The sequence below is a fragment of the Strix aluco genome, chromosome 23 (genome assembly GCF_031877795.1).
Source record: "Strix aluco isolate bStrAlu1 chromosome 23, bStrAlu1.hap1, whole genome shotgun sequence".
In the NCBI taxonomy this organism is placed as follows: domain Eukaryota; kingdom Metazoa; phylum Chordata; class Aves; order Strigiformes; family Strigidae; genus Strix; species Strix aluco.
Genome location: NC_133953.1, coordinates 7,947,105 through 7,959,609, shown reverse-complemented (window position 1 = coordinate 7,959,609; position 12,505 = coordinate 7,947,105). Strand labels below are relative to the sequence as shown.

The 12,505-nt window shown below is 56.9% G+C and overlaps 1 protein-coding gene across 1 annotated transcript; it reads left to right on the top strand.

Annotated features, from left to right (window-relative positions):
• Nucleotides 1-1,279: 1,279 nt before the first annotated feature.
• On the top strand, nucleotides 1,280-11,918 carry ESAM (endothelial cell adhesion molecule). Its single transcript, XM_074848663.1, is given in 8 exon segments — nucleotides 1,280-1,405; nucleotides 7,264-7,421; nucleotides 9,175-9,388; nucleotides 9,469-9,624; nucleotides 9,850-9,972; nucleotides 10,120-10,258; nucleotides 11,046-11,214; nucleotides 11,216-11,918. Coding segments are annotated over 8 exon segments (1,176 nt in total). The 5' UTR covers nucleotides 1,280-1,359; the 3' UTR covers nucleotides 11,387-11,918.
• Nucleotides 11,919-12,505: the final 587 nt, after the last annotated feature.

Sequence of the window (12,505 nt, the reverse complement as noted above, 5' to 3'; positions counted from 1 at the left end):
ACGGGGATGGGGGAGGACGCATTTAATGCCTTTTTCAGACGTGTTACTATATAAGCCCCATTATCTTGCTGGCTGGCGCTGGCGGTTTCGGTTTTTTTATTTTCTAAAGCTCATCGATCGGTGAAGTTGTGACATACAATGAATGTGTCGGTCCTAATAAAATCAAGCAAACACGTACGGGCTTCGGCAAATCTTTCTCCTCCTCGAGGGGGGAATTTTGAGGGGGATGCGGAGGTCTTCTCCTGGGATATTTCCCCCGGGGCTTCGTTCCAGGGGTCGTTATTGCGAGGGATGTTTAATTTCCGTACCTTGCAGCGGGTGAGCGCCGCTGGAGCCCGTTTCCTTCCCCGCGGAGATGCCCGAAATCTTTGACAAGGTGCAAGCGCTGCCCGCCTGGGGTTTGGCGTCGCCTTCGCCTGCGGCTGAGCCCTGAGATGGCGGAGAGAGGAAGAGGAGGAGGTCACACACACACACACACACACACACACCCCCCCACCCCACCCACCCACCCCCCCGGCTCGAAATAGGGTGAATCGCTCCAAAATAGGGTGAGTTGAGGAGGTGAGATCCCAGCAGGATTGGGCTGGGTCGATCCCTCAAAGCCTCCTCACTCCCCAAGGCTGGATCCTGCAATCCCGGTGGCCAGGCGGGATTTACGGAAGGGGGGGAGATGAGGGCGAGAAGGGATTAATTCCTCCCCCCCCTCTTCTTCCTCCTCCGCCGGCGGCATCTAATCTCTGCTCGTGCTTCGAGGTCTGACCCCGGTTGGATCGAGGACCAGGATAACCTCGGCCAAACTGGGAAGGATTCGTCCCGGCGCTCCCTAAAATCAGGGATCTTGATCCGGAGAGTCAAAAATGGCCTTTTTTGGGTATTTTGAATTTTTTTTTTAAGGATTAATATGTTTATCTAAAGGCCCCCCGGGGCATCGGCGGGAGGAAGGTGAGGGATGCTGGGGGGATGTGGCTGGGGAGGGTTTAGGGGTCCCTGCGCCCCCCCTGGGGGAGTGACATCGAGGTGCCACATTGCAAGCCCCCCCCCCCTTACAACCCTAATATCATGATTAATTAATAATAACCCCAGTAATTAATTAATCCTCGACATTTATTGGTGTGTGGCTGGTACGGCTGGGAGGGGGCAGTTTGAACCCAAGTTGGGGGCGGGGGGGCGCTGCTTGGGGCTGGGACACCCCCTCTGTGGGGTGGGGTGGGATGAGCCCCCGCCCCCTTCATTATGCTCCGCCTCCTTTATTATGCCCCGCCCCCACCTGCGGGGCGGGGCCCCCCCTTCCCGGTCCCCCCCGCGCCCCCCCCCCGCCCAGGCGCGGCCCCGGCACCTGCTGCGGCGGCGGCTCCGGCCATGGTCGCGCTGCCGCGGGCCGCGCTGGCTCTGGCTGCGCTGCTGGGTGAGCCCCGGGGCACCGGGGGGGGGGGTACGGGGTGGGGGGGGCACCGGGGTAGGGAGCGGGGGGAGCCCCCGAGAGCAACGGGCAGGGCGCTGGGGAACGGCGGGGGCACCGGGCGGGATGCGCGGGCACGGGGGGGCACCGGGCAGGACACGGGGGGAGCGGGGGGGGGCACCCGGCAAGAGGCGGAGGAGCTCTCGGGGGGCACCGGACAGGACCTGGGGGTACGGGGCAGGACGGGGGGGTACCGGGGGGGCACCGGGCAGGACCTGCGGGTACGGGGCAGGACGTGGGGGTACCGGGGGGACACCGGGCAGGACTTGGGGGTACCGGGCAGGACGGGGGGGTACCAGGGGGGGCACCCGGCAAGACGCGGGGGAGCTTTCAGAGGGCACCGGACAGGACCCGAGAGTACCGGGCAGGACGGGGGGGTACCGGGGGGGTCAGCGGGCAGGGCTTGGAGGTACCGGGCAGTACGGGGGGGTACCGGGGGGCTCATCGGGCAGGGCTTGGAGCTGTCGGGGGGCGTGCAGCAAGATGCACGGGAGCCGGGGACCAGCGGGCAGGACCCTGGGGAGCTTGCGGGGGGCACCGACAGGATCTAGGGATATTTTGGGGGGGGGGGGGTGTGTCACAGCACCCACCGGCCGCTCTCCGTGCCCCCAATTCCCCCACCCCAGCAGGTAGGTGGGTCCTGGGGGGTGGGGGGGCACAGTCCACTCCCGTCCCCTCTTCGGGGTGCACCAAGAGGGGAAAATCTGGGTCCCCGGGGAAAAGCCGCTTTGTTCCTCAGAGCTGCCGCGCTCGCCAGCACCCCCAAACCAAAAGCCACCCCGGGAAGAGGCGGATGGACACACCCGGGGATCCCGGTGTGTCGGGGCTGATAATTCACCCCCCTGCCTGGCGTCGGGCAGATAAAAAATCGGGTTTTTTTTCTTTTTCCCATGATAAAAACCTGCCGCCTCCCTTGTTTGCTGGTGCTTTAAGGCCGCCCCAGCTGGTTTTGGGGTGACGGGTCTTGACCCCTTTCCATGGGGTTTTTCCCTCCTTCCTCACCCCTAATTTTCAACTCGATTTGATTTTTTTCTGGCAACGCCACAGTTGCTCCGAAGGGAAACGTCCCTTGGCGTTCCCGGCGAAGGAGAGGCCTTTGGGGAAAGGAAATGGCCCCAAAAACAATGGCAGCGGCGTTTCCTCCCCGGCGGGACGCTGGGTGGGGGTCCCCGCTCCCGGAGCCACCGGGATTTGCTCCTTGAAGGTTTTTTTCCATGATAAAAGTTAATTAAAGGGTGTTGGGATGAGGCACGGGGGTCGCTTCGTCCTTACAGCCCACCAGCATCCTCCTCCGCTGCATCCCGGCGGCGTTAATTCCCACGGGCTCGTGATGGAGCCCCCCTGAAAAAATTCACATCCGAGTCCTGGGATGCGACAGTTTAGAGACCAAAACACCAAAACGCGGCAAAAAAGATGCTTTTGAGCCCAAAATTTGTGTTTTTCCTTTAAATTTACTTTCAACCGTCCCAGCCTCACCCTGTGGGGTCCATATGGGGTTGTGATGGGGAAAAGAAAAATGAGGGGTTGTGTTTGGCATTTCCACCCCATTTCCACCCCATTTCCACCCCATTTCCACCCCCATTTCCATCCCATTTCCATCCCATTTCTACCCCATTTCCACCCCCATTTCCAGCCCATTTCCACCCCATTTCCACCCCATTTCCATCCCCATTTCCATCCCCATTTCCACCCCCATTTCCATCCCCATTTCCACCCCATTTCCACCCCATTTCCATCCCCATTTCCATCCCCATTTCCACCCCCATTTCCATCCCATTCCCACCCCATTTCCACCCCATTTCCATCCCATTTCCACCCCATTTCCACCTCATTTCCACCCCCATTTCCACCCCCATTTCCACCCCCATTTCCACCCCATTTCCATCCCCATTTCCACCCCCATTTCCACCCCATTTCCATCCCATTTCCATCCCATTTCCACCCCCATTTCCACCCCATTTCCATCCCCAATCCCACCCCCATTCCCACCCCATTCCCGCCCCATTTCCATCCCAAATCCCATCCCCATCCCATCGCCGCCGCCTTCTCCCACATCAGGGGTTAAAGCACGTTTCTATCTATAGCAAAGTCACGTATTATTACTATTATTTTATTTAATTTTTTTTTCCCAAATTTGGCCTCTCCGGAGGATACGGCGCTTTCTGCCCCCCCCACCCCGGGGTCGTGAGAAAAGCCGCTGTGGATTTTCCCAACGGACGCTGCTCCACAGCCCGGCATCTCCTATCTGCCCGTTTATAAATAGTCAAAGTTAAGGGAAAAAAAAAAAAAAAAAATCCCCCCCAAAATATTAAAAAAAAAAAAAAGCCGTGTGGCTGTGTCGCATCGCTGAGATGATCCTTGACATTTTTCCAAGGGTTTTTTTTTTTTTTTTTGAAGGGTCGTTTTTCCGGCTGGATTCCCGCTGTGTATTTTAAATCCCAAGCTTGGTCTCTTGGGATTTAATTTGGGTCTGGGTTTCACATGACTCCGGCGCCTTAATCCTATCGAGAGGGGTCATCAAACCCCGGCCGCCTCCAGCCTTTAATTCCCCAGACGGTTAATAGCTTATAGGGTCGGGCGGGGTTTGGGGTGGTGGGGGAACATGCTGGGTTTTGGGGAGTTCAGGCTGTGCCTTGAGCCGGGAAGCATCTTTTTTTGGGGTGAAATGATGTGATTTTAGATGAGGATGGGGTGTTTAGCGTAGGCGCAGCGATTGAGGTTGCGGTGGGTGCGCAGGGATTTAAAGGTATTTTTTTCCATAGGGGAAAAAATGGGAAGTTATTTTGAAAGGTGGATTTAAAGGTATTTTTTTTCCACGGGGAAAAAAAATCGAAAGTTATTTAGAAAAGTCAATTTAAAGGTGTTTTTTTCCATGGGGAAAAAATCTGAAAGGTATTTTTAAAAGTCAATTTAAAGGTATTTTTTCCGTAGGGAAAAAATCCTGGCAGATGGGCTGGAGCGGAGGGAAAACACCCGGGCAGGTGCTTAGCTCAGGGCGGCTGGAGAAAAATCAAGGTTTTTCAGCCCAAATAGCAGCTGGGAGGTCCCGAGTTTCCCCCCCCCCCCCCCCGATATGTGTATGAGCGCCGGAAGCGGCTTAATTTTTTCGATCTGGTTAAAGCATTAGAGGATTTGAAGCGGCGAGGTGGCTAAAGCTGGAGCTGATGCCAAAGAGTTCGGTCCCGTGCCCGCAGCTCAAGCAGCGACACTCCCAGCCCTTTTTAGGGTCAAATTTGTCCCAGATGAGGAATTTGGGGTGAATTCGGCAAGAAAATAGAGGATTTTGGGGAGTGAGCATCCTCCAGATCCGGATCCATCCACCCGCCTCTCCCCGGTGTGCTGGAGGGGGGATGATGGAGCCGTGATCTCCTGTCGCCGCGGTTTAAGGATGACAGAGCAAAGCTGCAGCCTCAAAGCACTATTAACATAGTCACCATTAGGTTTCAGAGTTAACACCCCCCAGTGAGAGCATGGGGAGCCTGGCCCGCGGCCGGTTTGCCACAGTTGGGGCTGTTTTCATGCCTCAGGGTATGACGGGACCACCCCCCACCCCCCCCCCGGGTGGTGCCTCTTTACACCCTCCAGAGCCTGGATTGCCCGCAGCACCCTTTGGCCCATCACCTTTTTTGTGATGCTGATGGAGGAGCCGGGCTGAAAAACCTGGATTTTCCCAACTTTTGGGGATGCGTAGAGGTTTAGGAGCTGTGGCATCACTTAATGATCGTTTGCATCGTTAATGAACATGATTATGATTATTAGTAGTAGCATTATTGCTATGATTATTGTAACTATTATCATTATTCTTATAAAAATATATTCATAATCATTATATAATGTATATTACATATTCTCTCTTTTATTATAGAAATGACAATATAATTATTATATGTCATATATTTTCTTATAGATTGTCTAAATTTAATACAATTATATTTATAATGGTGGAGGAGCCACGCTGAAAAAACAGCTGTTGGGGACGCGCGGAGGTTTTGGAGCTGTGGTGTCATTTAATAACGCCATCTGCATAATTAATGAACTGTAGTAGTATTATTATTAACATTAGCATAATTATCCTTATCATTATTATCATAATCATTATCACTATTATCATTATTATCACTATTATCATGATTATGATCACCATTACCACTATCAAATCCCCATATTATTACGATTTTATAAAAATATGTTTATAATTACTATATAATATATTGTCTATTATCTATTTTATTATAGAAATTACAATATAATTATTGGATACCTTATATTTTCTTACATACTATCTAAATTTAATACAGTTCTCTTCGTAACGACGTATCGTTCCATTACCATTGTTTTTCCACACTATGTATTTTATTCCATACAATAGCTCAAAATAATTAATAATACTACTAATATCAATTATTTTGCCCACGACGCGATTCACAGGCAGGCTCCCCGCTGCCGTCTCCGTCACCCAGCGGCATTTTTTTCCCCCCTTCGCCAGGACTTAAGGGTTTATGTTCTTAGCCCGGGTGAGCTATTTTTAAGCATCCTTACAGACCGGGGCTGATTTCTCCCAGTTTTTCACCAGAGAAGGGAAATTTGATTTTTTTTTTTTTTTTTAATTCCTGGGAAGACTTATCGGCTGGAGCAGAGTTTCCTGCGCGGAGCTGGAAGGCTCCGTCCGGAAACCGCGCCGGTGCCTTGCCGGGAGGGGGGTGAACGGATGCGGGCACGAGGCTAAAAATACCCCCCAGAGCCTTGATTTCCTCTTCCCACCCTGGAAAAATCAAATTAAAACCTCTGAGTTCATAGGGAAGAGGGTGAGGCTGTCGGAGCTCCCTAAATCCTTCAAAATTGTTTTTTTTTTTTCCCCCCAAATCCCAGGTAGCAGCGAGGATTTGGGATGATGGGGTAGCATCATCCTTCCCCCCCCTGCATCCCAATCTGGAGCATCCCTGGGGCGCTGGCAGGAGCGGGGCCAACCGGGGACACGGATCGATGAGCGGGATGCGGGGATGGAGCCACCGGGATGCAGGTCCTCGGTGGTGTTCCCTCGGGGGAAAAAGAAAAAAAAAACAAAAAAACAAACAAACAAACAAAAACAAACAAACAAACCCCAAACCAAACCTCGGCACAAAACCCGGCCTCGCCTGAGCGGATTAATTTTCCAGCTGAGCCTTATGGGCAAAGCTGGGGAATAATCTTCCCCCGGGAGCCAAACATCCTTCTCCGGTCCGTGGTACCGCTCGTATCCCGTTGCTTTCTCCCAGTGGGGTTTTTCTGGGATGCCGGGGACGTGGGGGTGGGATGGGGGTGTCAAGAAAAGGCACCCATGAATCATCCCAGTTGAGCGCTGGCAGCAAAAAACGGGGATGCTGGGGAGGGCTCGTGAGGTGTCTATGGGTGCTCCCCCCCCAATAAATCCCATGGAGTGGAGGATCTGGTGCAGCGGCGTGGGGGAGGGCTGGGGGTACCCCAATCCTGAGCTAAAAGGGGGTGTCCGGCCACTGGAGCCCCTCAGGGAGAGGCAGCGGTTGCCGGGGAGAGGGGGATTTTCAGCCGGAGGTTCTCCCAGCCCAGGCAGGGGGGAAATTGGGATGGGAGGGAACAGCATTGTCCGGCATCCTCCGGAGCAGCTGGAAAACCCTTCCCGTGGGGGGGAGAGAGGAAGAACGGCCCAACCGCCCGGCGATAACCTGGGATTGTTGGGTTCTCCCTTGGGAAGAAGGAGGTTTGGCAACAATCAGTGGGTTTCTACAAAAAAACGGCACCTGGGGTTGAGTCACGTCCCGTTTTCTTCCCTCTCTGGCCGCGGGCAGGCGTCTCCTCGGCGGTGCTGGAGGTGCGCGTGGGGACAGGGTCGGTCTTCTCCGTGGAAGGGCAGCAAGTGGTGCTGCCCGCCTGGTACACCAGCCACTCCCAGAAGAAGCCCTACATCACCTGGCTGCTGGATAAGGAAGATGCTGACCCCTTCCAGGTGAGCGGTGGGGAGGGGCTGTGGTGGGGGAGGGAGGGCGACGAGCCAGGAGGTGGCCATGGTCAGGGGGGTGCTCATGGTGCTCACCGTGGGGTGGTGGCTGTGATGGGGGGAAGCTCCTGGTGCCCATCATGGGGAGATGCCCACAATGGGAAGGTGCTCATGGTGTCCGTGATGGGGAGGTGCCCATGATGTCCACAATGGGGAGATGCCCACAATGGGGTGAAGCTCATGGTGCCCACGATGGGGAGGTGCCCATGATGGGGAGGTGCCCATGATGCCCACAATGGGGAGATGCCCACAATGGGGTGAAGCTCATGGTGCCCATGATGAGGCAGTGCTCATGATGGGGTGAAGCCCATGGTGCCCACCATGGGGAGGTGCCAACCATGGGGAGGTGCCCATGATGGGACGAAGCTCATGGTGCCCATGATGAGGCAGTGCTTGTGATGGGGTGAAGCTCATGGTGCCCACCATGGGGAGGTGCCCATGATGCCCACGATGGGGAGATGCCCACGATGGGGTGAAGCTCATGGTGCCCATGATGAGGCAGTGCTCATGATGGGGTGAAGCTGATGATGCCCATCATGGGGAGGTGCCCATGGTGCCCGTGAGGGTGAGGTACCCACAATGGAAGCAAGATCATGGTGAGCACAATGGGGAAGTGCCCATGATGGGAAAAAGCTCGGGTAGCCCACCATGTGGAGATGCCCACTGTGGGGAGATGCCCACAATGGGGGAGGTGCCCATGATGGGTGGTACCCACGGTACCTATGATGGGTAGATGCCCATGATGGAGACATACCCATGGTGCCTACAATGGGGAGCTGCTCGTGGTGCCCACCATGGGGAGGTGCCCACCATGGGGAGGTGCCCGTGGTGCCCACAATGGGGTGAAGTTCATGGTGCCCATCATGAGGCAGTGCCCATGATGGGGTGAAGCTCATGGTGCCCATCATGGGGAGGTGCCCACAATGGAATCAAGCTCATGGTGCCCACGATGGGGATGTGCCCACGATGGGGTGAAGCTCATGGTGCCCACCATGGGGAGGTGCCCACCATGGGGAGGTGCCCATGGTGCCCATGATGGGACGAAGCTCATGGTGCCCATGATGAGGCAGTGCTCATGATGGGGTGAAGCTCATGGTGCCCACCATGGGGAGGTGCCCACCATGGAATCAGGCTCATGGTGCTCATGATGGGGAGGTGCCCTTTTTGGGGGGATGCTCATGGTGATCTATAGGTGCCCACAATGAGGTCATGCCTGTGGTGTCTGCAAGGGGAAGGTGCTTGTGGTGCCCATGATGGGGAGATGATCTTGGTGCCCATGATGGGGAGGTGCCCATGGTGCCCACCACAGGGAGATGCCCACGATGGGGAGATGCCTGCGATGGGGGAATGATCACGGTGCCCATGATGGGGAGGTGCCCATGATGCCCACCACAGGGAGATGCCCATGATGGGGAGATGCCCTCAGTAGGAGGATGCTCATGGTGCCCACGATGGAGAGATGCCCACAGTGGGGGGATGATCATGGTGCCCATGACGGGGGGGGTACTTGTGGTGCCCATGGTGGGGAGATGCGCATGATGGGGGGATGCTCATGGTGCCCATGATCAGGAGGTGCCCCTGGTTCCCGCGCCGTGGACGCTGGGGGCAGGTGAGGATGGTGGGAGCTCATGCAGCGACAGCCACTCCACAAAACTTGGGACACCATCCGGAGGTGACCAAGCGGACGTTTTCCCCCGTGCAGATCCTGACCTACATGGACGGGGTGACGAAGGTGGAGGAGACAGAGCTGAAGTCCCGCGTGGGTTTCCTGCACTCCGTCCTCACCCACAACATCTCGCTGATCATCAACGCCACCCGGGAGCGCGACTCGGGCCAGTACATGTGCACCGTCAACGTGGTGGACGACGCCACCAGCACAGGCAAGAACGTCGGCATCATCAACCTCACCGTCCTGGGTAAGGCTCCGCCGGTCACCCCGGCTCCTCCAACACCCCACCCCGTGATGTCCCCTCGGGACTAACGTCAGTGCCCGCAGTGCCGCCGGCCCCCCCCGCCTGCCGCCTGCACGGTGACCCTGCCGTGGGAGCCAACGTCACCTTGAGCTGCACCTCCGAGAAGGGGAAGCCCTCACCCGCCTACCAGTGGCAGCGCACGGCCCCCACCCTGCAGGTCTTCTTCCCCCCCGCCCAGGGTAAGGTGGCACCAGGGTGGGGAATTGGGGAGCGGGGAGGGGGCTGGAAAATCCCGGGAGGCTCCGTCTGTGGGACGCTTTCGGCTTCATCCCCTTAACTCTGCCCATTCCTGTCCTTGCTGCCTGAGCAGGCAGGGGACTGTCCCCTTAACTCCGCCCGCACAAGGAGGTGGGGGGATTGGGGGCGGGTGGCCGCAGGGCAGCACCCAAATTTCTCGCCCTCAGACCGGGCCAGGGGCACCCTCAAGCTGACCAACCTCTCCCTGGACTTGTCGGGCGTCTACGTCTGCGTGGCCGAAAACCAAGCGGGTTCGGCCGAGTGCAGCATCGTCCTGGAGGTGCACTCAAGTGAGTACGTGTCCACAGGGCCGGGGCAGGGTGGGGGGGGGACACACACACGGTCCCCGTGGTGTCCCCTGGTCCCCGTGGTGTCCCCTGGGGGGATAAGGGGGGAGGTGACCTTCCCCCCGCCGCCTCTCTGTCTCTCTCCGCCAGCTAGCACCAAAGCCGTCATCGCCGGTGCTGTGTTGGGTTCCCTGGGCGCCCTCGCCACCGTTGTCTTCTTCGCCCGCCGTGTGGTTGGCTACCGGAGGAAAAAACGTGACAGCCAGGAAGAAGCAGCCAACGAGATCAAGTGAGATGCCCCTCTCACCGAGGAGGTTTAAATCGTCATTGCTAGGCTTCAGGGTTAACGGGGGGGAGGAGGAGGTTTCCATCACTGGCCAGTCATCACTAGGTTTCAGAGTTAACAGAGGGGGTGGGGAGGTTTCCATCACTGGCCAGTCATCACTAGGTTTCAGAGTTAACAGAGGGGGTGGGGAGGTTTCCATCTCTGGCCAGTCATCACTAGGTTTCAGAGTTAACAGAGGGGGTGGGGAGGTTTCCATCTCTGGCCAGTCATCACTAGGTTTCAGAGTTAACAGAGGGGGTGGGGAGGTTTCCATCTCTGGCCAGTCATCACTAGGTTTCAGAGTTAACAGGGGGAGGAGGAGGTTTCCATCTCTGGCCAGTCATCACTAGGTTTCAGAGTTAACAGGGGGGGGAGGAGGTTTCCATCTCTGGTCAGTCATCACTAGGTTTCAGGGTTAAGAGAGGGGGTGGGGAGGTTTCCATCTCTGGCCAGTCATCACTAGGTTTCAGAGTTAACAGAGGGGTAGGAGGTTTCCATCTCTGGCCAGTCATCATTAGGTTTCAGAGTTAACAGAGGAGTAGGAGGTTTCCATCTCTGGCCAGTCATCATTAGGTTTCAGAGTCAACAGGGGCATTTTCCATCTCTGTTTTCCCCCCGTTCCCTCTTGGCCCCCGCTTTGGGGTCGAGGAGCTCTGCAGAACCTCGGGGTCCCCGTCGCTCTTTTTGGGGGGGCGGGCGGGGGGCGGATGCCGGGGAGGGGCCTGACGGGGCTGTGGTCCCCCCCCGGCAGGGAAGACGCCGTGGCGCCCAAGACGCCCTCGTGGGCCCGCAGCCCGGCTCCGGACACCATCTCCAAAACCAGCACCTCGTCCTCCATCGCCCGGGAGAGACCCCACGGCGCCAACCCCCCCTCCGACACCGCCTCCATCCTCACCGGCAGCTCCCGGGGACCCCCCCCGCCCCGCCGGGGGCCGTGCACCCCCACCCTCTCCCCCCCCCCCCGCCGTTAACGGGGCCCCCCAACGCCGCCAGGACCCCCCGGGGGGGGCGTTGCCCCCCTCCACCCTGGCACGGGCGGGCGCCGTCCCCGTCATGGTGCCGGCGCAGAGCCGAGCTGGCTCCTTGGTGTGACCCCCCCATAAAAAAAAAGGGGGTGCAGGAATCCAGCACACACACCCCCATTTGTTGGGTGATTTTTTCCCTTTTTGTTCTTTTTTTTTGTTTTTTTAACTAAAAGACGCCTCCAGCAGCTGGACTCATCCAGGGGGTTTAACGGCTGCGGGGGGCTCCCCGGGTCTGGGGGGGGCCCCGGGTTGGGGGGGGCCGAGTCTCCCCGTCAATAGAACACCCCAAAATAGTCCCGGCCCCGCCCAGAGCGGGCGCCGCTTCTTTTTTTAAATTTTATTTTATATATATATATCTCAGTTAAAATGGGGCATTTTTCGTAAAAGAGCAATAAAGCGAGGAGGGGGTCGGGGCTGGGGGGGGCATGGGGGGGGCGGGAGGAATATGCACTTTTTTTTTTTAGGGGTTTTCTGATTAAAATCTGGCCGTGCTGTCCGGCGTGGTTTTGGGTGAGTTTGTGGGGATTTAGGGAACGGTGGGTTCCACGTCGCCGTGGTTTTGGGTGAGTTTGTGGGGATTTAGGGAACGGTGGGTTCCACGTCGCCGTGGTTTTGGGTGAGTTTGTGGGGATTTAGGGAATGGTGGTTCCCACGTCGCCGTGGTTTTGGGTGAGTTTGTGGGGATTTAGGGAATGGTGGGTTCCACGTTTCCGTGGTTTTGGGTGAGTTTGTGGGGATTTAGGGAATGGTGGGTCCCACATCACCGTCGTTTTGGGTGAGTTTGTGGGGATTTAGGGAATGGTGGTTCCCACGTCGCCATGGTTTTGGGTGAGTTTGTGGGGATTTAGGGAACGGTGGGTGTCACGTCGCCGTGGTTTTGGGTGAGTTTGTGGGGATTTAGGAAACGGTGGGTCCCACGTCGCCATGGTTTTGGGTGAGTTTGTGGGGATTTAGGGAACGGTGGGTTCCACGTCGCCGTGGTTTTGGGTGAGTTTGTGGGGATTTAGGGAATGGTGGGTGTCACGTCGCCGTGGTTTTGGGTGAGTTTGTGGGGATTTAGGGAATGGTGGGTCCCACGTCGCCGTGGTTTTGGGTGAGTTTGTGGGGATTTAGGGAATGGTGGGTCCCACGTCGCCGTGGTTTTGGGTGAGTTTGTGGGGATTTAGGGAACGGTGGGTTCCACGTC